The sequence below is a fragment of the Staurois parvus genome, unplaced genomic scaffold, assembly GCF_062004578.1.
Source record: "Staurois parvus isolate SC_StPar_1 unplaced genomic scaffold, SC_StPar_1.0 ptg000187l, whole genome shotgun sequence".
NCBI lineage: Eukaryota > Metazoa > Chordata > Amphibia > Anura > Ranidae > Staurois > Staurois parvus.
In genome coordinates, this window is record NW_028317983.1 from 4,906,779 (window position 1) to 4,933,285 (window position 26,507).

General features: G+C 42.9%; 1 protein-coding gene across 1 annotated transcript in view; it reads left to right on the forward strand.

Annotated features, from left to right (window-relative positions):
* The window catches only part of LOC149462036 (uncharacterized), a 199,697-nt gene that overhangs the window by 73,056 nt on the left and 100,134 nt on the right, over positions 1-26,507 (forward strand). Inside the window, exons 9-13 of the mRNA XM_089677513.1 lie at positions 1,623-1,651; positions 12,767-12,858; positions 12,967-13,081; positions 14,151-14,321; positions 18,178-18,248. Coding sequence (XP_089533639.1) covers positions 1,623-1,651; positions 12,767-12,858; positions 12,967-13,081; positions 14,151-14,321; positions 18,178-18,248 — 478 coding nt within the window. The remainder of the gene's footprint in view (positions 1-1,622; positions 1,652-12,766; positions 12,859-12,966; positions 13,082-14,150; positions 14,322-18,177; positions 18,249-26,507) is intronic.

Here is a 26,507-nt window from a genome sequence, read left to right on the forward strand (position 1 = left end):
CAAGCCGAGGTCAAATCAGGGGTTAAGGAGAGTAGACCGGTCCAAGAGCAAGCCGAGTCAGTATCAGGAAATCACAATAACACAGGAAACAGGAACAAGGCATGGGGAGCTAGAGATCATCCAGCAACTTGAGGAAGGGATGAGCCTCCTTTATAAAGGCCGTCTGGTACCAAACTGAGGCTAATGTGTGCTTCTGCGGCCATGCAGGGTACTGGCAGAAATGCCAGATCTTCCAGAACTTCTGCCGTGGACAGGACCCTGACACCAAGGTATTGTAAGGTTTACCTTTTCATGACCTGTTCTGTAAAAATAGTGAGGAATTCATGCATTTTTCTCATAAGGCTAGTATGCCTATCCGTGCTTGGATACCCCCAAGAATTGAGGAGCAGTGCTAAATTCACAGAACTGGGATGCTTCCCAGCAACCCTCAGAGAGAGAGAGAGATATTACATGCCATCTTGGGTGGTTTTAGGGTGTGGAATGTTTCAAAATAGGTACAGTATGAAGGAGCAACCATGACTAGTGACTGGCTAGACACAAGCTTGCATTGGTTTAGGCTGGCTAGCAGCAGGCAGTGCCAGAATCAAGAAAAGGCCAGGGCAAGTCACAGTCAATAGTGTATTTATTATCCTAGTAAAGGTCAAGGCCAATAGGATCAATCAGAAGCAAGGTACTTGGTGCAGGAGCCAGGAAGCTGAACAATATCACTCGTAGAGCCCTGTGCTTGTGATTTTTAAATAAAGCATCGCAGCACAGGGAAGAAGAGGCTGGGCAGATAGAGTTGACCAGCTTATCAAAGAGAATGCTAGCCAAGGGGAATACCTCCACCATACAAAAAAAGTTGCCAAGCAACCGATGCTCTGCAGGCAGGGAGACCAAGGGAGTGGTAGCAGGAACAATTGGAGCAGCAGCGGCTGTGTGGAGATGGATACCATGCTGGACTGATACTTTCATTAATAAGTAGCGGTAGAATCTTGGATTTTTTGATCATGCAGTGGGCAGGGGCCCACATGAGGATCCTCCTGACTCTTTGGTGGGACAATCTGAGGTGACAGCATTAGCTGTCAAAACAGACAAGAAGCTACGGATGGTTGCAAAATAATGAATTTACAGCTGATTGGCTACCATGCACAACTGCACCAGATTCTGAGTGCACCAGTTTTAGTAAATCTCCCCCCTATGCCTCCTCTTGGTAAAGATTAAACATTTTAAATAAACAATAACTGAACATTAGATTTCCTCCTGAGAACAAAAAGAAAAGAGGCCCTCTCTGCCCTTGGACCCCCACCCCCCCCCCTTCTGTATTGATGGTGCCCCAGAACATTGCCTTACTTGCTGGCAGCTGCAGCCTACAGGGATCACTATGCCTGAGCCCTATTAAAACTAAAGAGCTCCCTCTCTTCCCTGCCCCCCCTATTGAACTAATGGATCCCAGGCTCAGTACAGGAGGAACCCCTCCATTACTGGCCATGATCAGCAATGTTATATGGACCCTATTTTGAATGAACTCTTTTTTGGTGGCCCTGTTATTGTATTGCCTAGTCATTTATAGCTACAGAATATTAGTATTTGTTATACTAGATGTGACCCATCTAATACTTTTTATTCTTTTTTTTTTCTAGCTTTCAAGGAAACACAAGCTAAGTCCCCAGTACGTGTCTTCAAAAAGTATAAAAAAGTAAACCCGGGGCTTTCCAAAAGAACAAAGTATTCTGCATTGCTCAGGTCCTTTTTAATGAGACATGCTGAACACTGCAACATTTATTTTCTCTTCTGATAATGAAAAGAGCAATGCCAGCCAGGCAACTAAGGGCTTGGTTCACAATTTACTGGCGGGTTACTTTATGTTGCGTCATACATTTGTGAGGAGGTGCAGTGTGGTACAGTAGCAGTAAACACTCAGAGTTCAGATGCAGTAATAATACTGTATTGTAGTTAAAGTTCAAACAAACACAACTACCCTGCAGGAAGTAAACCCAACTGGGTACACTCACTGATCATTGCAGCAGATAGTGTAACATCAGCTCTTGGATGCCCCGACAGCATCTGTCTCACCTGGCCGGTCTGCACCCAATGGGGAGGCTTCCAGGAAGGAGAGCGTGCCCCTGTGCTTTCCCTTCTTGTCTGGAACTTCTCTCTACCGCTAACACTGTCCCTGAAAGACAGGTAACCTATCCCTACACTACCCACTTGCAAAATGTGCGCCAAGCCTGGGAGCCAGGGTCTTAAATAGACTCTGCCTGACCCAAGATGGGCACCAGAGTCACATGAGGAGGTGGCAGTATCCAATCGGATAGCTTCCCCCGTGACCCAGAAAACCATAGAGGAACCACAATCCTTTTGACATCCTCTCCCTCTGCAGTGCCGATGTGGTTGAGCACCACCTGCAGTGGAGAAAGTAGACTGTACCTGCCTACATGTTGATATGCATTGCAATACGTCAGCCCATTCATTTTGAATAGCCCATTGCTGTGCCTGCTGCAGGTATACCACAATCTAGAGTATGTTGAATACCTGCTCCTATCACTGCACACTATGGTCCCTCTTATTGGCTTGCACATTCTGTAGTGACATATGACCCAGCAAGAGGAACCACATCACGAGTTGGGAGGGGGGAGCTGGTATTCAATGCAGCAATGAGCAAGAGCTTCAAGTGAGGACATCTGACAAATGTATTTAGTATTTTTAGATTGGTTGTGGAAGGTTTAGAACCCATTTTTTTATTTATTGCTCTCTGGCGAGATTTACCCTTTCTATATGTCTTGGTGACCACTCTCACCAACACAAAATGTTATAGGAAAACTTTCAATAAGGACACATGTTCTATGGACAACCAACTAAGAGGCGATTTCTCCTAAACTCGTTGAGATATCTTCTAACTTCCTCTGGGACAGAGACAGCATTAAAAACCAGACAGGGTTTTAACAACTCTCTACTGAAGCCAAAACTAATGATAGATTTGGCTATTAACCATTTCAATACCGTGCAATTTTACACCTTCCTGCCCAGGCCAGTTTTCAGGTTTCAGCGCTCTCACACTTTGAATGACAATTGCGCGGTCATACAACATTGTACCCAAACTAAAATTTTATCATTTTCTTCACACAACTAGAGCTTTCTTTTGGTGGTATTTAATCACCGCTGGGGTTTTTATTTTTTGCTAAATTAACAAAAAAAGACCAAAAATTTTGAAAAAAAACCACATTTTTCTTTGTTTCTGTTATAAAAGTTTACAAATAAATAATTGTTCTTCATAAATTTAGGCCGAGATGTATTCTGCTACATGTCTTTGGTGAAAATAACCCAAATTAGGATGTATTTTTTAGTTTGTAGGAAAGTTATAGAGTTTACAAACTATGGTATAGATCTGAATATTGATCAATCCTGAAGTACTGACAGCCAATCTAATATCTTGAGGTCCAAGAATGTCAGAACAGTACAGATATCCCCCAAATGACCCCTTTTTGCAGAGTAGACAGTCCGACGTACTTCATAAGAGGCATGGCGAGTTTTTTGAAGTTGTATTTTTTTGTCATAATTTTTCGGAAAATTAAAAAATTAAAAAAATTATTTTCACTATTTTTTTTTTTACATACTGTCACCAGTGCAGTACAGCGTCATCATATAACTGGCATGGCGGTGAACAGCGACACTGACTGGTGACAGTATGGAAAAAAAAAATTTTTTTTTAAATTTTTTTATTATATTTAATTTATTACATTTTTTTTTTTTTTTTTTTTAAGATTTTTTTTCATATTTTACTATGACCAAAATAGAACAATGTTACCATAGTAACACTGTACTACTTTGGGGAAGTGATCAGTATTTTTTTTTTTTTTTTTTACACAATTTGCTTATAGCAAAGAATTACTTTGCTATAAGCAAGCATTTACCTGAATGAAATCGATTCATTCAGCTTTTTTTTTTTTTTTTTTTTTTTGTGCTTAGCTGTGATTTGGTCACAGCTAATCACATGACATGTGCATGTAATTAGCTGTGACCATTCACAGCTAGGCACTAGTATACAATGGATGGCATCATGAATGAAGCCATCCATTGTATACAACTGTCATGTGACCTGCTGTGATTGGTCACAGCAGGTCACATGGTACCAGCAACGGGAGCCGGTACTCGGATCTGTCATCGGCCGTGTCCGAGGTGCACGGGCGGTGACAGATTGCACTGCTGCGTTGCTCTGCAACCGCGCAAACCGCGCATGTGCGGGAGCACGCCAAATGGTGTGCACCCAGAAAGCTGCAGCGCTTTTCAAGCCGCCAAACGGCCATTGGCCGGGCGGCTAACGGTTAATATTCAATAAAACCCAACTCCATGTTTCAAAAAAATTAAGACCGTCCTACAGCCCTGTCTCTGGCTAGGGAAGTTATCAAACTGGTGGTTCCAACCCAGGGGCACTGCCCGAGGGCCCGGGGTCAGTAGGGGGCCCCATGAGATGCCCCTGGTACCTTTCATTGGCTTTTTCATAGGCTTTTTTGGGTGTGGACGAGGACACAGGGGCCCTATGATCCCCTATTGCCCGGGGGCCCCATGAGTTGTCAGTCCACCCTTGTTCCAACCCTGAGCAGAAGTTGGCCCCCTTTGTTTTCATCAGCTTTCTATACAGGCACTCCCATGACAAGTCTGCTTTCAAATTTCAGGTGGCAGATGGAAACTCAGTATAAACACACATTTCTGAATTGGAAAATAGTGACATACAAAAATGAACTATACCAGGTTTATATATTTGCAATTTAAAATAAAAACATTCTTAGTCTGTATAACACAGTCCTGCCTTGTATTTATCTATGGCGGCTGATGCTGGTGTATGTGATATGGTGAAATTAGCACTGAGCAAAGCACGTTATCATTAATTCACAGGGGTGTGAAGAGTGGGCAGAAGTTCACAAACTGACAGCAGCAAGAATGTGTGTGATTTTTATGAAAAATCTGGTAAATTAAATCTCACTGGTTGCAATGTGATATTATTATCGCCAATGTGTGCTAATTGTTGCAGTGAATATTGTAGCGTTTTACAATCATTTCTCATAAGGATCCTTCAAACAGCATTTTGTCAGTACAGCTTTTAGTATTAGGACCCCATAAAAGCAGGTATGGAATGGCGTTTAAAGACGAATTCCAGGTATGGCAAATTTTTACATGGTCCAGCTTGGATCAATGTACTGTAACTATGTATATGCTATACATGTGGGATCCAAAGAAGCTGGAAATCACTGTAGTAGGCACTACGTAATAGTGCTGCGACATGAAAATCTTTTATTCTCCTATAGCTCTCAGGCGATCAACCATTTCCAAGGTGTGCTTTCGATAATCCTGCATAGTCTTTCATCAGCTTGGTTTGGTATAGCTTTCTAATCAAACACAATTTATTGCTGATATTAGCTCTTTTATGCACCTTTTGAAATGCTTCCCACATTTCATTACCAGTTTCATGCTTACATATATGTATTATTTTATCATCTTCTACGCTAAGAGAGATTGTGTTCTGCGCTTTCTGATCTTTCTCTATTCACTCATCTGAAGGGTGTTTTGGCCAGACACCATTTATACATTTCCATGCACCATCTCTTATTATCAGCATTTACATCTTGAATTTCCAAGACTGCTAGTTCTGGTTTGTCAGATATGGAAATGAAAGCTTTGTTGTAGCTGTGTTACATGCCATTTTCTTTTATTCTTTTGCAGTCACTCTTTCTGTTGCTGTATCTTGCACTCCTTTGCGGTAGCTGGCTATGACTGGGTGTCTGGGCCCATAACCTGTAAGAGATTCTGTATATAGCCCTACAGAACAGACAGTGCACAGTCCACAGGTGCTTTTCTGCTTCTTCTCTGTTAACAGAAAACAGGAACTTTTTTATTCAGAAAGACATAGAGTTTAGTCATAAATGCAGCAACAAATCTATAAACACTGCCATCTACAGGTTGAAAAATATATCTTCACTGAACACTGACACTGATGTAGTAGTTGCACAAAAATACATGAACAGTGTATTCTAAAAAATTTGCATTTTTGCAATGAATGCAAAACAATCTCTGATTGGACAAGGTGGATAGGTGAGACAGTGACACTAGCTCTCTTACTATATGCTGCATGCTAATGCCATTTTTAATATTTGGGCCAAAGCTTTTATGAGATTTTAGCAATTTGGTTTACATATACAGAAGACTTCCACCGGCACTTGTCTCATAGACAGGATTAATCCACATGAGATCGTCACCTGAACTGATAATTTTTGTCCTGACTGGATGACGGTCATCTCAGATCTATTGGTGACTTTATTACTTGTTGTACATGATATCATTACAAAAGATTTGAAAAATTTGAAAAAGATAACAATTAAACAATTGTCCCTTTTTCAGACCAGGATTTTTCTGCTGAATCAATTAGAAACCAATTTTCTGATGTGTTTTTAATCTAAAATATCTATTTTGACGTTTGACACCGTGAACATGTGCCCTTGGGACACCGAGGAAGAACTAATAAGAGAAACATTCCATTTAGTCTGCTTTTAACCCCGCTTTCCCTGCTAACACCAGTAAATCAACTAAATGAACTGGGCAGATTGGTTGCCAAGGCGGAAAGATTTTTTTCAGCATTGTTAAACTGGATGGCAGATTTAATTAGTTTCATTATTGTGTCCCTGGCCATCAAATTCAGCAGAACGGCTCTGTGGATCCAGGGCAAAAGAACTAATGAGTTCTTGCCATGAAGAAGAAAAATTTTGTTTATTATCAAGAAGATGAATTATATCATTGTCGGCAGATGTTGTGCCATAGAAACTCTGATGGAAAGCCCTACGCTGGACATTTTTGGGGTGTTTTTTAGTCAAGCTGACTAAAGCAAAATGCTATTTTACTGTGCTAAAATGCAAGCGACCCAACTGCATGGAGCAGGGTGGTCCCTCTTAAAGGCTGCATTCACACTTGAGCGATTTGTAGCTTGAAGCTCCAAAAAAGCTCAAAATTAAAAAAATTCACACCTGATTGTGCGAACAGGCACCATAGAGAACAATTAGTTTTTTTAAGCTTGAGAGTTTTTGGAGCTTCGAGCTTCAAATCGCTCATGTGTGAATGCAGCCTAACACAGGACTTTCCATTTGTTGGAGTAGGGCCCATGTTACTCAAGTGAGGGAAGAGCAAGGTATTAAATGGAGGAGTTTAGGGTGCAGCAGGCTGAGAGGAAAATCCACTAAAAGAAGACTGTAGGATACTATTTATTTATTTATTTCAGGTACTTGTATAGCGCCGTCAATTTATGCAGCGCTTTACATTTGTATAGTACATTCACATCAGTCCCTAACCCTCAAGGGGCGTACAATCTAAGATACTAACTGCGAACTTGGGCTTTGTGAGCCCAGCCAGACCCTTAGATGGGAATCCAGTGGGGTATTACTACAGTATGTGATGAGAACAGGTTTGTGAGCACTGAAGCACCCTTCTTGTAATGCCCAACCAATGGGACAAGTTATACCTGAACTCTTGTTCAAGTGCATCTTGTGCCTTGCCATATTGTTGGAACAAGGACTATGGAAACCATCAACTGTTTATTACGGTTAAACTGTGTAAAAAGAAGTTAGTAAATATTAGTCTGCAGTGTCTCTGTGATGTGTTTGGTCGAAACGATCAGCATGAGTATGCCAAGTTTGACTTGGTGAGAATCTTTACGCAGTTGTAAGGAAATGGTTTAGTATGTTGACTTACGTGCTGGACTGGTTGTAATCTTTCTACAAAATTATGGTACAGCCAATACCTAGGGAACATGGATAATATAACTGTCTCTGGTTAGGAATAATTGCTGTCCTGTTGGAGAAAGGTCCTCCTGCATGACAGTGGTAGTAAAGGTTGCCTTGGATGCACGTGTGTGATAACCTGGGCCACCATGTAAAATGGGTGTCCAGTAGAACCCACTGTGGACTAGGCCTGGAACCAATGAAAAAAACAGGCCTTTTATAAGTGTGCAAGCATATGACTCCTGACATGACATAAAGGCAGACATGAGTGTGGGACCTGAACAGTGCAGTTATTTGAAGATATGGTTTTTAGGTTCTTAGGCCCGTCATCACTGAAAATGTGATTGCAGGCCTCAGTGCAGGAAATGACTTAACAACACACAGTAGACACTACATGCAGGTTCTAAAATGTCTAGTAAGAAGGGCCTTAGTTAGAGATTTTGCTGCCCTAGGTACACTGGAATAATCAGTGACCTTCGTAAAGATCCTCTTGTGTCAGGTGATTATTTTGGTAAAAAAGTATGGAGGTACCATGTGTTAATATATAATTGAGGAGAAAGAAAAGATGGCTTCCTGTTTCTCAAGCCCAAGAAAATAGACATAAGTGAAATGGAAAGTTTATCTTTTACCTTTTGTGAAATTTTGCCTTTTCAGCAAAATGTATTGCTTTTGGTGGCCAAAAATTTAGGCGGTTTTTGATGGTTTATAAAAGTGCAATGGGCTTTAAATAGCTCCTGCGGGTTACTGAGCTTTTTTTCAAGCAATTTTGTGTGCTTTTGCGTTATATTTTTATTTTGCGTTTCCTTTCACACATAGTGGGGCTTCTGAAGGGTTGTTTTCAGCACAAGGTCCATGACACTTGAAAGCAGGGGCGGACTGACAACTTATGGGGCTCCCGGGCAATAGGGGATCATGGGGCCCCTGTGTCCTTGCCCAAACTCAAAAAAGCCTATTAAAAAGGTACCAGGGGCATCTCATGGGGCCCCCTACTGACCCCGGGCCCTCGGGCAGTGCCCGAGTTTCCAAATGGTCAGTCCGCCCCTGCTTGAAAGGAACTTCTGTTTCCTCTAGGAGTCATTTAAAGTCCATTACATCCTTAAAAACACCAAGTAAACGTAATGTTGCCTACAATGTATTTCACCAAAATGGTGAAATTTCCCAAAAATTATAAGGAAATAAAAGCTCTCATTTAATCTCATTCCTACAGAGCAACTGCCTTTATATGAAATGGCAAAAATGAACATGTGTGGACCTAATTTTTACATATAGTTTTTCTGTAGAACTATGCAGCTTAATTTATTTATTTACATCTAGGTACAATAAGGTGTAGATTTCCAATAATATAAAAAAACACAACTAGCTGAATGGACATTATTGAACTTGGTAAAGGATACTGGCCAGAATTTAGAATCTTATATTGATCAGTGGCTAAACAAGTACACTCCATGACACATGTAACTCCTCAGAAGCACAATCAGCACTTTGAGATGATTGCAAAGCTGCCGCAGCAGCATTTATCTCCGGAACCTGCTTGAATTAAAGAGCCATCCTTGCTGGGTCTATTTATTTCCATCAGCCTACAAGGTCGGCAGGCTTGGTTACCCTCTGTGTTCATGTAGCATTATAAATTATACCTAAAAGCAAGGTTTCTTTTATACATTCACTATTTATTGAAGAAATTGAAAAAAGAGATATATCATGTGTAGCCCTGGCTGGTGGCCTCTTTAAGCCCAGGCATTTGAAATTACTACTCCCTGCTAGTGATGGGTAGGTCTGTGCAAGGGGGCACCAAGACAAGAGGATTCTCATTGTCCCATCAGCATTTGGGTAGGTATCTGCCCACAGGACAGAAAGAGGAGAGCATACTGGGAGCCTAGCGGAGGGAAGTACCCACAAGGAGACCTGGAAGGAGAGTGCAGGCTAGAAAGGGGAGCACCAGTAAACTTTGCTACCTTTCGCCTGACCTGCTGATGACATGCCAACGTTGCAGAGACACCTAGGGATAGAGCAACATGTCTGCAGCCATCTTTAACTAGCCTGTGTAGCATCCATTGCTATATGATCTGCTAAGACAGTTATCAGCAGGGGCGGACTGACCATTTGGAAACTCGGGCACTGCCCAAGGGCCTGGGGTCAGTAGGGGGCCCCATGAGATGCCCCTGGTACCTTTTTTCATAGGCTTTTTTGAGTTTGGGCAAGGACACAGGAGCCCCATGATCCCCTATTGCCCGGGGGCCCCATGAGTTGTCAGTCCGCCCCTGGTTATCAGGCTACTGACTGCTGAGAGAAGGACATCCAGAAGGTATCTGAATGTTGAGAGGCCTGTGTTGCATCCATTGCTATATGGTCTGCTGAGACAATCATCAGGCTACTGACTACTGAGAGAAGGACATCCAGAAGGTATATGAGTGTTGAGAGGTCTTTAGCTACTTTTATATGTACTAATCTTGCTGGTTCCTTGTTTGATGCCAGCGGAGCTCTATTTAAAGGGGACCTCTTCCTGTAGTCATCTCTGTTCACCTTAAGCGAGCCATAGATGAATCAAAATTTAGATCTGTCTATGGGCAGGCTGGTTGTACTGAAGTCGATCGATAGACTTCAGTACAACTAGTCTGTCAGGTTTTATTTCACCTGATAACTATCGTTGGTTATAGACAGGCAGCAGTGATACAGCAGAACTTTTTCTATACCTGTGGATTAGAAATACCCGTGTCTTGAAGGTGAGCGCTCCAACTCCAGGTTAAAGTGGCCCACCGATGGCACATTCTGATCATATTTCTCCACTGCCCAGTGGCTAGATCCCATTGTTGCTCACGCTGCATTATTCCCCATTCACAGGCAAATAACAGAAATGAACACAATCTGTGTCTCTGTATATTTGATAGTTTCTAATGTGTCAACCCTGTTATTGTCAAGCCTGTTTATTCTGTTCCTTTCCCACAAGGCTTACTGCAATTTCAGTAAAGCCCATTTATTGCTATTGGTATGTCAGCGTATTGTTGGGTCCATTTAAGGGCGGGTCACCATTGGAAAGGGTAGAAGAGCCCAAACATTCCAGCCGCTCCTTACAGAGTTAGAGCTACACAAGTAAACAAAGTTCAAAAAGTACATCCTATAAGAAAGATTTAAATTTGACAAATGTTAAAATCTGCTCAGATTGGGAAAATGCATAGATTTCAGAAAGAAAAAAATAAGATATACATTTATAGGGAATGAGAGGAGAAACGACCCAATAGTGTCATGAAACCTCAACCACTTGAACCAAATTAAGTTACTGTAAATTGAATGGAGAAATTCGAAAGATAAAAAAAAACACTGAAGGACTGTATAATCCCTTTAGAGAGACTTTTTCACTTTAAAAAAAATCCAATTCAAAGTCCCCTGCAAGAGAAGAGCTATTATACTCTCCTCCCTAGTGGCCTGTGTCTACTACCTCTATTCGAGTTTTGCAACCTCAATCAGAATCTTCCACATTCAACACTTGCAGGAGAGATATCTGCATCCCCCACTGCATGCTTTGTTTCCTTCATCGCTTTTTCCTGTAGGGATGCAGGGGTAAGGCAATAAAACCACAGGGCTCAGGAACTCATTCAGCCTTGAGGAGGACCAGCTCTGAACCACAGAGCAGTGAGTTAAGGGAGACAGAGCTGAAGGTGAGCATTACATGGAGAGTTGCTTAAAATGGTTGTAAACCTTTACATATGCTGAATTAAGTGACTGGCCTCAAGTGATACCCAGAAATTAAACAAATCCTATATAAGTTGTACCAGTTTATCTGTTGCACTCTCTCCTCTACATCTGCTCAAAGTTCAGAATTTACACATCAATTCTCAGTTCCAGAGAGCATGGGGGCGGGGATCTGCTTCACACACTGCACAGAACAGAGCAGGCAGCTGAGCGTAATCTGAGACCTGAGCTGAGAGAATGGACACACCCCCTTCTACACAGTTATATAGGGAATCATGCACAGCTTGTAGGCAGGTGCAGTCTGTATTCCCCTCTGCAGGTGGCACTCAACCGATGTGGCAATGCAGAAGGGGAAGGAAGTTTTGAGGAACTTAGTTCTTCTATGATTTCCTGTGGCCAACTGGGAGCATCCGATTGGACGCTGGCTCCCTCATGAATCTGGTGACCATCTTTAGTGAGGCCAGAGCTTACAAAAAGCCCTGGCTCAATGCAGCTGCCACATATTGTGCAAGTGGATAGAATAGGGACAGGATCCCCACCTGTCTGGAGGAGTAGGGAAAGTGCAGGGAATTTGTCTCTCACCTAGAACTTCCCTTTTGGGGATTGGACCAGCCAAGCCACATTTTCTCCTCGTGGCAGAATCTGTAGGAATTCACACACCACTGTCTCCGCATTGAACTGTCATAAGTGTCCCAGTTGAGCAAGCCTCCCTGGCCAGGCTTGCTTGTGCTGTTTTACTGCTTCTTCAATACATCGTTTTTGGAAAATTTGGACTTTGTGTGCTCACTGCCTACCACACCACACTGCATCTACCCAACAAGCTGAGGATGTATGTCACTTGCTATGTGCTGGTGGGGAGGCAGAGCTGTCACCTGGAATTATGTTGTCGGCATAGACTATTAGATGTGATTAATAGAGATAGCAGGGGGAAGAGAGGTCAGAGAGAAATGACACACCATGCTTTGGGTTGAGGCTAGTATACACCATAGAAGGGTATGCTTTGTTCATTTTTCGTATTAGAGGTTTACAACCACTCATGTATATTAAAATGTAGGAAAATTATAAAACAGGTCAACCTGGAGTTGGGCTTTACTTTTCCAATAAAAACAAAAATTAACAATACAAGCATTCTTGAATCGGGGTCAGATCTAAGCCCTTAAGGGCTATAAACTTGGAGGCAGCTGCTACCTCACTGGCAATACTGCTACGCCACTGGCGGAGAATTCATCAACCACGGTGATCGCAGGTGGACTGTACGTGATATGCGTGACAAATGCCAACCGTAAAAATCTGCTGAAACTAATACTATGTCTGTCTTTGTCATGCTTCTCCAGCTGGAAGTCATTGTGCAGGCCCGGCAGCTAGACATCATCACGCACCCTGTTATCCAGAAATTAATTGAAGTAAAGTGGAAGTTTTTTGGCAGGTAAGCCCAGAGACCATTTTAACTGAGCTAACCGACAATGCCTGTGGGCAGAGCTCCCTCTCAGCTGTCGGAGATGAAAGCAACCACTGTGTTCTGTTCCCCTTGCAGAAAGCATATCTTTATAGCACTGTCACTGAATCTTCTATTCATCTTATCATGGACGGCTCTGGGGATCGCTTCCTCGCTGCCAAGACCAGAGGCTGCCCCTTACAAGTTTCCTGAGGTACGTCACAATATGCGTGTGGAGGGGTTACATCACATGGTTCCCAAGATGAGGAGTGCAAATACACTCACTTTATTAGGTACATATATTCAATTGCTTGGTAACACAAATTGCTATCAGCCAATCACATGGCAGCAACTCAATGCATTTAGGAATGTGGACGTGGTGAAGACAACTTGCTGAAGTTCAAACCGAGCATCAGAATGGGGAAGAAAGAGGATTTAGGTGACTTTGAATGTGGCATGATTGTTGGTGCCAGAGGGGCTGGTCTAAGTATTTCAAAAACTGCTGATCTATTGGGATTTTCATGCACAACCATCTCTAGAGTTTACAGAGAATGGTCCAAAAAACAGAAAATATCCAGTAAGCGGCAGTTATGTGGACGGCAATGCCTTGTTGATGTCAGAGGTCAGAGGAGAACGGGCAGACTGGTTGCTGCGACATTCAGATGGTAGGTCAGAATTTGGAGTAAACAACATGAAAGCATGGATCCATCCTGCCTTGTGTCAACGGTTCAGGCTAATGGTGGTGTAATGGTGTGGGGGAGATTTTCTTAGCACTAGCAAGGTGTATCTAATAAAGTGGCCGGTGAGTGTAAGTATTTCCTACACAAATCGAAGTGCTAAGTAAAGCAATGAAGCAAAGAGGTCCTTCCTTAAGGTAAAGTTGTGCTTTGGCTACGCAGGGTAAAGAAACCGCTTCAAATGAATTGCTCAGCAGGATATTTTTTCTTTCCTTTCGTTGTCCCACCACTCTGTTCATCTGCTGGAAGTGAAGAAAGGAAACCCTGTGTAAAATTGTCAGAGCTCACACACCGCTACGGACTGCCAACGTGACAGCGCTGGCTTGTCCAGTGCTGTCACATGGACTAAGTCACATGCACTTCCATACCTAGATGTAAAGTTCCACGGAACCCAGGCTGAGAAAGGTTGCTAGGAACAAACCCACAATTAAGTGGTCAGGGGCAGGTTTTATCCTGTAGAGCAGCAGAAGAAATAGTTTATGAATAGAGCCACCTAATTAATATAAGTCCTAATTATCATAAATGTCCAACTGCTTTTTTTTCTAGGACATTTGGAGACTCGTCCTCATCGTTATTGCTCTGGGCTTGACGGTTTATCAGATTGTGGAAGAATTTAAGGAAATCTATCAATCCAGGAAAAAACTGAAGCTCTGGAAAGAATGGAGGAAAAAGGAACTAGAGAAAGATCTTAAATACTGCCATCCAATGTGGCCAGAGGTACAGCGCTATGTTTCATTGCTGCAATATGTCTCCCAATAGTAATAGATTCTATTAAACCCAAATTCCCATCAAACATGTTTTATATGTCAGAGGATTTGTATTTCTTTTCACCAAGTTCTGAGATTACACAGTTCCTCCACACAGCACAGTCCTGCCTGGCAGGACCAGATCTCTCCTCTGCTACAGATTCACTTTCACTTACAGGTCCCTTCCCAATTCCCTGAGTATACAGTGAAAAGAGAAGAAGCAGACCAACAAGCTTCCCTCTCACTCTGCTGTCTTCTATCAGCATGTAGGCAGGGCCTAACCAGTTTACCCAGAGTCAACACACATACTTAAACGCTGTTTATATTGCAGAATATAAACAGGTAATTACAGGACATACTGTACATTTATATAAAGACTTTGCGTGAGAACTTTGTTGCCACATACAGTTGCAAGAAAAAGTATATGAACCCCTAGGGATTACGTGGATTTTTGCATGAATTGGGCATAAAATGTGCTCTGAATGTCATCTAAGTCACTACAATTGAAGAACACAGTCTGCTGAACATAATACTACACAAACATTAGATGTTGCCATGGTTTAATTGCATATAACATGTAAACATTCACAGTGCAGGGAGGAAAAAGTATGTGAGGCCCTAGCTTAATGACTTCTCCTAGAGCTAATTGGAGCCAGGAGTGAGCCAACCTTGACTCCAGTCAGTGTGATGATATTGGATGTGTTGCTGACAGCTGTCCTGCCCTTAAAAAACACACACCTGTTTTGGGTTTATTGGTTTCAAGAAGCACTGTCTGATGTGAACCATGGCTCGCAGAAAAGAGCTCTCAGAAGACCTACGATCAAGAATTGTTGACTTGCATGAAGCTGGAAAGGGTTACAAAAGTATCTCCAAAAGCCTTGATGTTCATGTGGCCACGGTAAGACAGACTGTCTACAAATGGAGAAAGTTTAGCACTGTTGCTACTCTCCCTAGGCATGGTCGTCCTGTAAAAATGACTGCAAGAGCACAGCGCAGAATGCTGCATGAGGTAAAGAAGAATCCCGGCGTGTCAGCTAAAGACCTACAGAAATCTCTGGCAAATGCTAACATTTTTGTTGACACATCTACAATAAGGAAAACATTAAACAAGAATGGAGTACATGGGAGGACACCACGGAGGAAGCCATTGCTGTCCAAAAAGAATATTGCAGCACTTTTGAAGTTTGCAAAAGAGCACCTGGATGTTCCACAGCACTACTGGCAAAATATACTGTGGACAGATGAAACCAAGATTGAGTTGTTTGGGGAGAACACAGAACACTATGTGTGGAGAAAAAAAGGCACAGCACACCAACATCAAAACCTCATCCCCACTGTAAAACATGGCGGAGGGAGCATCATGGTTTGGGGCTGCTTTGCTGCCTCAGGGCCTGGACGGATTGTTGTCATTGATGGGAAAATGAATTCCAGAGTTTATCAAGACATTTTTCAGGAAAACGTACGACCATCTGTCCGCCAACTGAAGCTCCGCAGAGGGTGGGTAATGCAACAGGACAATGACCCAAAGCATACAAGTAATTCAACAAAACAATGGCTGCAACAGCACAGAATACGCCATCTGGAGTGGCCCAGTCAGAGTCCTGACCTCAACCCGATTGAAATGCTGTGGCATGACCTTAAGAGAGCGATTCACACCAGACATCCCAAGAATATTGCTACACTGAAACAGTTTTGTGAAGAGGAGTGGTCCAAAATTACTCCAGATCGTTGTGCAGGTCTGATCTGCAACTACAGGAAACGCTTGGTTGAGGTTATTGCTGCCAAAGGAGGGTCAACCAGTTATTAAGTCCAAAGGTTCACATACTTTTTCCTCCCTGCATTGTGAATGTTTACATGTTATGTGCAATTAAACCATGGCAACATCTAATGTTTGTGTAGTATTATGTTCAGCAGACTGTGTTCTTCTATTGTTGTGACTTAGATGATGTTCAGAGCACATTTTATGCCCAATTCATGCAAAACTCCACGTAATCCCAAGGGGTTCACATACTTTTTCTTGCAACTGTAGAGAGTTGGTCCAGAACTTTTGTAACCTTCCCCTGGGTTATTCGCAATCAAGAGACAGAGAGAGTGAGCAGGAGTTCACAGGCCCCACTTTGTGTATTAGACTTACCTTTGGCCAGGAAAATAGTTAAGGCCACAGAATTATAGATAGGCCACATTGTTGTCCTTCATATCCTATTATTATAGTGTTTGTTTTAGAGATTGTCAGTAAGATTGAGTTATTGCTTCATTATTTTAACAAATTGTCCTCTGTATGACTTGCCCTGGTCCTAATAAACCCTATTAAAACCCCTTTACATTGTTATTGGTGTATTGGATGAGTTTTAGGCCCAGTTTCAGGAAGGTCACCACAGGCAGTGGCAGGAGGACCAAACATCTCAGCAACTCCCTAGAGAATTAGGGCAGAATTAGGGGGTTGCAAGTGCCATTGATTTTACTGTGATGCAGCCTCACTTCCTGGCCTTCTGGAATTTAAGTGAGGGGAACTCTCTAACAGCAACAACGAAAAAAAGAATGCTTTTCTTTTGTAACAGCCTTCAGGTTAGGCTAGGAGGAGTTAGTTAGATAGAGGCTTATTAGGAGCCTGGGTGTGAGTCAGCCAGGTTATCTTCAGTCAGGGATGAGGGCTCCGCAGGTCAGTTCTCTGACACCTTCCCCTACTTTAGAAGCTGGAAAAGTTTCTAGAAGTCAGTGGGTGGGTGTGAGGAGGAGCTGGCCTAAATACTTAAGGGACCTTGGCCAATCCCCTAGCAGGAAGATTGGCATGGGGAGAGGACAGCCCTTAAATATGATTGTGCCTGATCAGCATGGTCGGTCTTGGGTGGAAGATGGAGTGAAGGTCGGAGTGTGAAGTCAGGGAGGGGGCCCAGGGAAGAGGCCAACCTATTGGCATGGTGCTGAAAAGGAGGATCTCCCTGACTCAATGTCTCCTGAGATAGGACAGCCTGTGGAGCAGGGAAGGAGCCAGCCCATTGTCAGGCCTAAAGGTAGCCACCAATCCACTAAACTTGCAGGAGAGAGAGTGAGTAATCCTACACCTCCTGGGCCGGAGAAGGGGAGAGGGAAGTCAGGTGGAGGACCCAACTGATTCCTTATCTGGGACTGTTTTAAATTGGGAGTTTTTGGGCCCCTTGCCCAGGGAAAACCCTTCAGTATAGCTGGGTGAAGAGGAGGATTCATCTGGGGTCTGGGGAAGTACACCAGAGAGCTGGAATGCTCTCAGGGGAGAGACTATTTTGTCCATATCTGTACATAGTTGCTAAGGAGTTTGTCCTCTAGTGTGCAGTTCCCTTGGGCATCCCATACACCCCTCAACCCTATCCAATTTATCAACCCCTTAATAAAATCACAAAAAAAACAATCTCAAGGACTGCTTATTGATTCTGAATGCAACATGTGGAAGAAAATGAGTGTTGCTTGGCTGTGCAGCGCTGAAGGGGGACCCAAAACTCAGCGACCCCTAAGAGGGTAGTGCTACACTTTTTTTATAGGGTGGTAAAGGCTAGAAGCCCCAACATATTATATCTCTGTCTGTGGCCCTATTGCCTGGTGAAACCATTGTAAGCCTCGAAGGGTTCCCCAGGTAAGAGTAAAAAAGCTCTAGTCCTTCCCCAGTTCATCAAAAAATAGAAAAGAACATTTTTGGTTTGACATATACTTTAAAGCTTATTTCCTGCTTGTTAAGACTGTGAAGAAAATCATCTTTATTTCCCTTCATCTGCGATGTACCGACTTTAAATAACTGTTATTTCGTGTTGTTTGTTGTCGTCGTCTTTGTGAGACTAATATTTACTGTCTTTCAGGAAAAAGAATACTTGCAGAAAAGTGTGGAGGATCTAGAGAAAATCCAGCCATCGTATTTTAAAGATTTCTGGTAGGTGACTCCAAATCTCTGATATTTCACAGTGCAGCCTGATATTATGGGAACGGACAAGTGTGTTCATCGCTGCAGGGAGTAACCCAACTTGTTCCGCAAGCACTAATGTGCCGTGTGGAAGCCTTAATGGAAGGGGTCTATTTGTCCTATACTTGATAGCCACGAAGAGGAGACAATGTTACACTGGACTCATGGCTTGGAGGGACAGTGTAACAATTTACTCCATCGTAATCTAGGTCTGGCCTCATATCATTGCATTGCTTTATTAATATGACAGCTGCATTAAGGAACAGGAAAGAGACAGCACACTAAATAGATTTATAAGACACATAAGAAACATTGCGAATATAATGCATTAAAGCAAAAGCAATTTTTACTGTTCCATTCAGTACATTTAATGTGTGTCTATAGGAAAAACATTTTCTTTTATTTTGTATAAAGCAGGGAATTGTTAAAACCCTTTTTTTTTTGCTCTCTATGTCCCATTGAGGAGGTGAGTGAAATTGAGATTTAATTATCCTGAAACGTTGGCAAAAGTTTGAAGATTACAGTAAAGTTGTCATTTTTGCAACCCAAAAGGGATACTGTGGGAATCTCAGACGAACTATTGACTATGCTGGCTGTTCCAATGGAGTGTTCTACTGATCCTCCAATAGGGGAGCTGTTCAGCTCCACTAGCCTGCTGAGTAGACTGGACAATGGGCCCGGTTCTGTAAAGAACTCACACTCAGTGAAGTGCAGGGTGGCTGGAAGGCACCTGATCTGTATATTCCCCCAGCAAAGGGGCAGGCAACAACTTACTAAATTCTCATAACTATATTTATCTAGAAGTACAATTTGAATATGGCCTGGAATTTCCATATTTTCTGATCAAATAGATCAGCCTTTTTCAGTGAAGGTTTCGTGGAACCCTAGGGTTTCTTTTGAGGTTGCTAGGGATTCCTTGAGCAGAGGACAGTGGTGACTTAATCACCTATAATGACAAGCAATACAAAGAAAACATTTTACACTGACTACCGCTTAATGGAATCATTTCTACATTGACTACTAATGTTGGGGGACACTACAATTTTCACTGTCTGCCTTTCTCTTCAACATACCATATTCATTTAATTCCTAGAATATTATTGGATATAATGTGTGGTATACTGCTGGCTTTGTTAAAAAAAATATCTGTCTTGAGTGTCAAATACTCTAGAAACACCACATTCTTTATTTTATTTTAAGCATTCAAGAACTTACTGATCACGCAAATGTACCATGAACTGTGGATACAATCATTTTTAGCAGGGGTTTCCCATGACCTGAAAATTATTTCAAGGGTTCCTTTGTTACCAAAATGATTAAGAAAGGCTGAGATTGTGCAAGACAGACTCTCTTTGAAAAGACTGTGTGGGAATATTTGTGTAGTGCCCATTATGTGGTGCTAGTGTAAGGGAAATGTAATTTTGGCTCATGGTAGTGAGTGTACCTGAATTTCTGTGGCTTCAGTGTGAGGTCAGGCTGAATGAATGAGCAGGTCAGGACTCTATTGTCTCCACCTTGTTCTGGAGGTCCATGAAAGCTTCCAGAAGCCAGTAGGTGGAAGGGTGGAGACCTCAATCTGCATATTCATGAAAGTCCGACCAATCCCAGGCTAAGAGGCCCTGGTAGTGTGGTAGACTAGCCCATAAATATGAGAGAGCCATGCTAGCAGGGGAGTCAGGTGGAAGATTGATTGCTGCTGCTGATGGGTTCTGCTACCAGGCTTGAGGCTGGAAGCTGAGGGGAAGCTGAAAGAGAGAGCTCAACTGCCCTGCCATCTATCAGGGAAGGACAGCGTGCAAGTCTTAGAGAGGAACCAGCCCAGCTAGAAGGCCTGAAAGCAGTTCTAACCACAGCTGCAGGATAAGGACAGTGTGAGTACCTCTATACTCCTAGGTCCTAGAAGGGAGAGGTCTGTTGGATGCAAGTTCTGGCAGGTCTTCAGGGGACAGTTCATAGCTTTCCTATTCCATTGTCATGGGATCAGATACTGTAGCCAGATGGGCTGGTATTCTGTTCACCAAGGGGGCCAAGAGCTCCTAAACATTGTCACATTACTAGAAATCTACTCAGGGACACAAAGCTCCTAGAAGTAGATTACTTTACTGAGGACTGTAAAAGTTCCGGCTGGGATGCAGTCATCTGTTTGCCTTTTTTTTTTACTAAGTGTGCTCATGCTGTTATTCCTTCAACCAAATTGAGCATCCCATAACCCCTTAATAAAACAAAAAAACCCAAGTCCATGGACTGTTTACTGACTCTGAAGGCACAAGTGTGTAAAATGTGTATTGCCTGGATGTGTAGAGCATAGCGGGACCCAAACAAATCCAGTGGCCCTTACGATGGTAGTGCTACATTTGATGTTCCTAAACAGCAGGGGAGCTACCAACCGGATAGCCCTCGCTACAGAGAATTTCACTTGGTTTTCCGAGATTTTGTTTATGGGCGGCACATATTAAAAAAACAAGGTTCTTCTTTTGTGCCCAAATGCAGAGGATGCGGAGGAGGAAACCAGAGACTGGAAGATTAGTGTATTTACCAGACCCTCATTACTATGTTTGAGTGTACATTGTTAACTGGTTAATACTATCAGGTTGTTGAGTATAGTAGTCAGGTCAGCAGGGGTGGACTGACAACTCATGGGGCCCCTGGGCAATAGGGGATCATGGGGCCCCTGTGTCCTCGCCCACACTCAAATCACACCCAAAAAAGCCTATGAAAGGTACCAGGGACATCTCATGGGGCCCTCTACTGACCCCGGGCCCTCGGGCAGTGCCCGAGTTCCCCAATGGTCAGTCCGCCCCTGCAGGTCAGTCAGGTTGTGGATTTTCATTTGAAATATGCTACCTACTATGCTTACTGTACAATATTATTTGAATTGTTTTGCTGTTTATATATCAGTGCTACATGACTTCAGTGCATTTTTAGCAGGAGAGTAGATGGGGGTAAGCTAAGAAGTACAGCGGGGGAGTGTGGGGCCCTTTTTGGAGTTGGACTAGCCTTCCTCTGGTTTAGCTAGCTATATTCTTGTCACACCATGAGGAAGAAAGACTGACATAAAAATGGGAAGGTAAGAAGTGTCAGGGTGGAGCAGTTGTCAGGAAATGAATGTGTCTGATTACTACTCCAGGACACCTAGCAGGGTGGTTGTAACAATATGTTATATGCTGTGTATGGCCTCTAGGGGTCTTACTACTTAGATACTGGTACAACTGTATTATTGCCTCTCTTTGGTTGTAGTTCTTAGGATATACACATGTATAATGGCAGCTATGAGCACCTAATAAAAATGTCTGCTACAAACTACAGTGTGTGAGCACCTGAGCAGGATCAACTAACAGAACATGGTGGCAGCTGGGCACTGGACCTCTGAATAGCAAGTCTTCTGTCTACAAATACAGATTGTGTGACACTAGAACTGTACAGAGAATCAGCAACTGTAAGTACAGAGTCCCTATCAGACTGCACTATGGAGAGTGGCCTGAAACCCCCTCAGAGACTGGATGTCACTTCTTCCAATCTCTCACAGACATGGAGACACTGGAAGGAAGAGTTTACTCTGTATGTGGACCTGACAGTGGCACCCAGAGATGAGCAGAGGGAAGTAAAGCTGTTTTATTACTTGATTGGGGAAAAAGACATTGAAAGCATCAATATGTGTGAAACAAATACAGACCTGCACAGTGGAAGATATAACTCTACAGATCCTAAAGACTGTCATCTTGAAGGGATGGTCAAAACACAAGCAGCATGCTCCAATGGAGGTTTCTCCATTTTTTCACATAAGAGATGAACTCTCTGTGCAGCATGGAATGATCTTTAAAGGAGAAAGGGCTGTCATACCAAAATCCCTTAGAAGAGACATTATAGAAAGATTGCACTCGACTCACTTAGGTGTAGAAGGATGTCTACGTCGTGCACGAGAATATGTTTATTGGCCTGGAATGAATGACCACATAAAAAACTTTATAGCACAGTGTGAAATATGTGCATCGTGCAATGATAAGCAACCGAAAGAGCCATTGCAACCACATCCAATTCCAAACAGACCATGGTCAAAAGTAGGAACAGATCTGTTCACGTGGAACGACAAGGAATATCTGGTAACTGTGGACTATTTTTCCAACTTCTGGAAGATAGACTACTTACAGGACACAAGGGCCAAAACAGTAATTAAAAAAATAAAGGCCCATTTTGCCAGATATGGCATTCCGGATATTGTGTTCTCTGACAACGCTGCTCAATTTACATCGGAAGAATTCAAAAAATTCAGGGAGAGGTGGGAATTTGAGTACCAGACATCATCTCCTGGATATCCACAGAGTAATGGTAAAGCGGAGTCAGCAGTAAAAACAGCCAAAAGACTCATGCAAAAGGCAAAACAGGCCGGTACAGAGATATACCTGTCTATACTGGACCACAGAAACACACCCACACAAGGCCTAGACACCAGTCCAGCACAGCGGCTTATGAGTAGACATACAAGGACTCTCTTACCAACTGCAGGTCAACTACTAAATCCAAAGCTTGTGGGCAATGTTAAAGCCAAACTAATGAAGAATCAAGATAGGCAAGCTTTCTATTATAATAAATCTGCAGAGGGGCGCATGTGCGGCCGGCACCCGGATTGACGTGCTTTGCTGACAGCTCCGTCCACCCGCCAGCATTAAGCGGCTCACACCGGCTCTGGGGACAACAAGCGGCTCCCAGCTCTCACCGACAGGCACCCGCACCTCGGTGACCATGCCCCGCAGGAGGAAAACCCCGGGGCAACCGGGGAAACTCACTGATTTCTTCCCGGCCGTCGGGCCGGGAATCCAAGATGGCGCCCGCAACAGTCACAACGGCAGCATGCAGGGAGACAGAGGCAGCCATGAGGAGGACTACAGGGACCAGCAGACGGATCCCAGGCTGAGACAGTCACTGTACCCAGGGGACCCTGGTGAGTTATCACCCCCACTGTCCCCTACATCCAGCAGCCCAGCCAAATCTCGGCCACGACTAGATCATGACCTTGACCCCTCATATAATAAATCTGCAAAAGATCTACCTGTTCTCCAGAGCAATGAAAATGTACGGATTCAGCCAATAGGCAAATATGACAAACACTGGAAAAAAGCGAAGGTTGTACAGAAATTGGAACCACGGTCCTATGAAATTATAACAGAGGAAGGAAGAAGATGGAGGAGAAATCAGAGACATCTGAGAAAAACACAAGAAGGAGATGATACAGGGCCCTGGGAACAGTATATGGACACTCAAAGCGATGAGACTATGAATACCAGCAACAAAGAAACAGGGACTGCTGAGGAGCATAGGGAGGTCTCTAGGCAGAGAGAGACAGTCCCAGAAAATAGACTGCCAGAATCAGAAGAACACCAAGATTTCTGTGAAGAAACCTCATATGTTACGCGAGCTGGCAGAACAATCAGAAAGCCGGCTCACCTCATGGATTATATTCAATTTATAGCTATGTTCTACTTCACCATTTTGTGTTTGTTATATTTCATTGTTCTTTTATTTAAAAGAGAAAGAATGTAACAATATGTTATATGCTGTGTATGGCCTCTAGGGGTCTCACTACTTAGATACTGGTACAGCTGTGTCATTGCCTCTCTTTGGTTGTAGTTCTTAGGATATACACATGTATAATGGCGGCTAGGAGCACCTAATAAAATGTCTGCTACGAACTACAGTGTGTGAGCACCTGAGCAGGATTGACTAACAGAACAGTGGTAAACAGCTAATCTCATTATGTGAGTACCTAATGGGATCTCTTCCTGCCCAGAGGAGCACAGCCAGTTGCTGTGGTTCCCCCCAGAACCTGTACCCTTCTTGTGGAGAGAATAAACACTGGTGTGGCCAGATATGTTCTTGGAGTCGAAGTGGATGAAAAAAGCATTATTCTGCTGTTTTTTGTTACTGAAGAGAATGATGGCCTGTTTAATAGTTTGTATAGTCATTATAGTAAAGACTTTATTTTAGCATAAATTCTTTGTGGACACTGTTTTCTTTGCTCTGTATTTCTGGATCAGATAGATCCTGTGAAGAGGGCACAGGGCTTGTAATAAGATAGAAAGGACTGTGTGTCTGCTACCTGTTAGCATGACCTGTGTCCACGGAGGTGTATTGTGGGCGATGGATCGTACTTTCACTGGTTCATCCCCGGGTTGATTTGGGACTTAAAGTCCTTATGTCTGGTGAACTGGGGGTACTGAGGGAGACCAATCTCTCTGCTGTGGCTTGTCTTAGAGTTGAGAGTCCCCTGTGACTGTTCCTGTGTTCCATGTGTGAGTGTCAGACCCCTTAGAAGTGAATGTGAAGAGAATAGCAACCATCCAACATGTTTTATGAGCTCTTTTAGTGCTTGTTAAGAATACATAAACATGGCAATGTCTGTAGACTTGGTACAGATGTACTTTAAGATTTCCTCTGTATATGATTTTAGTTTCTTAGCTTCCCTGATCCTGGGTCACCATTGTAAATTCACAGTTACATAGACTGGTAGACTCGGTGGTTGGCAGTGTAAAAGAGGGCATTTTCTGTTGAGCACTAATGTAAAAAGTGGAATTTCCTACTGGACATGAGCATAAAAAGGGGGATTACCTGCTGGCCACCAGTCTAAAAGAGGGCATTATTCTGCCCAACAGCAAAAAGGGTAAAGTTTCTTGAAAATCACCAATGTAAGGGAAGGCATTTTTTTTACTGTTCTCCAACATTAAATGGGGGCATTTCCTGCTGACTGACGACTTTAAAAGGGAAATTACCCAATTATTATTATGATATGTAAGCTCCAAGGAGCAGGGCCCTCCTTTCCCTCTTGTATTGAACTGTATTGTTGCTGTATTGTCTCCTGTTCTATTGTAAAGCGCTGAGCACACTGTTGGCGCTATATAAATCCTATATAATAATAATATAGGATTTATGTAGCACCAACAGGGAGTGAATTAGTTGTTTTGTTGTATCAGTTAGTTGAAGTGAAACTAAAGTCCTGTTACTTAGCTTGACTTCCTTTTTCTGGGTGCCTAGCTGCGGCTGTCTTCATTAGCTGTCACAGGATGACGTCATTCCTGTGCATTCACAGGCATTCAGTTATTCTAGAATATGTAGGAAGTCAATCAACCAAGAATGTAAACTGAGCTGCCCTTGCTTTAAGGAGGGGCAAATTATGGAAATGTTTCAGAGGTTTAGGTGGCAAGATTTAGCCAGTGATTAGATGTGGGGCCCCAGGATTACACCTAGCACCCTGGCATGCATCTCAGTAATAAAGTAAAGAAGGGACCGGGAGGAGGAAATATCACAAGCTTAGTTTTAGTGGAAGTGTAGAGGAAGTGATGTGACATCCATAAAAATAAGTTGCTTAAGGGAGTTAGTTGAGGAGTAGATTGATAGGATCTGGGTGTCATAAGAAGTGGTATTAGAAGCCATGGAAGGCTGTCAACTGACCCAGGGAATAGGTGTAGAGAGAGAATAGAAGAGGCCCAAGGACAGAGCCTTGGGGTACCCCAACAGAAAGAGGAAGAGAAGGAGATAGAGCTGTAGCTGACAGTGAAGGTGCAATGGAGTAAGTAGAAGAACCAAGAAAAAGCAGAGCCACAGAGGCCAAAGGGTTGGAGTTTATAGAGGAGGAGCAGTTGGTCGACTGTATCAAAGGTCTAAGAATATGAGGATGGAGTAGTGGCCATTGGTTTTGATGACTGCCAGTTTAAAGGCGGCATTTCCTACTGGGTGACAATGTAAAAGAGGGCTTTTGTCACTAACTTCCAGTGTAAAATAGCTAAATAGCAATTACTAAGTATGCAATATAGGCTGCTGGTCATCAATAGTGATAAAGGCTATAAATAATGGTGCAGCATAGGCTGCTTGCCATCAATGGTGATAAACGCTAACATGAATGGTGTAATATAGACTGCTGGCATCCAGTGTAAGGTGCTGAGTACTGCAGAAAGAAGTCATATCTATGCTTTCATATGTGGCCTTGTGATCTTTACTAACGCTGGTTGTTCCTTTTGTATGTATCAGTAAAAAAAAAAAAGTTAAGTTTTGACTGTGGTGTTTCATTACTGAGTGCAAATGTCTCGTACATAATTCTGCAATTTATCCGTTCTAAGTGAAAATTTCCTCCTGGAGTCTTATTTCACTTCATTGTCTCCTCATTTGACTTTGTGTGCCAGTCCGAATCACATTGACACAGTTTATCAATTTGCCTATTAGGCTGTTCATTACTCTTCC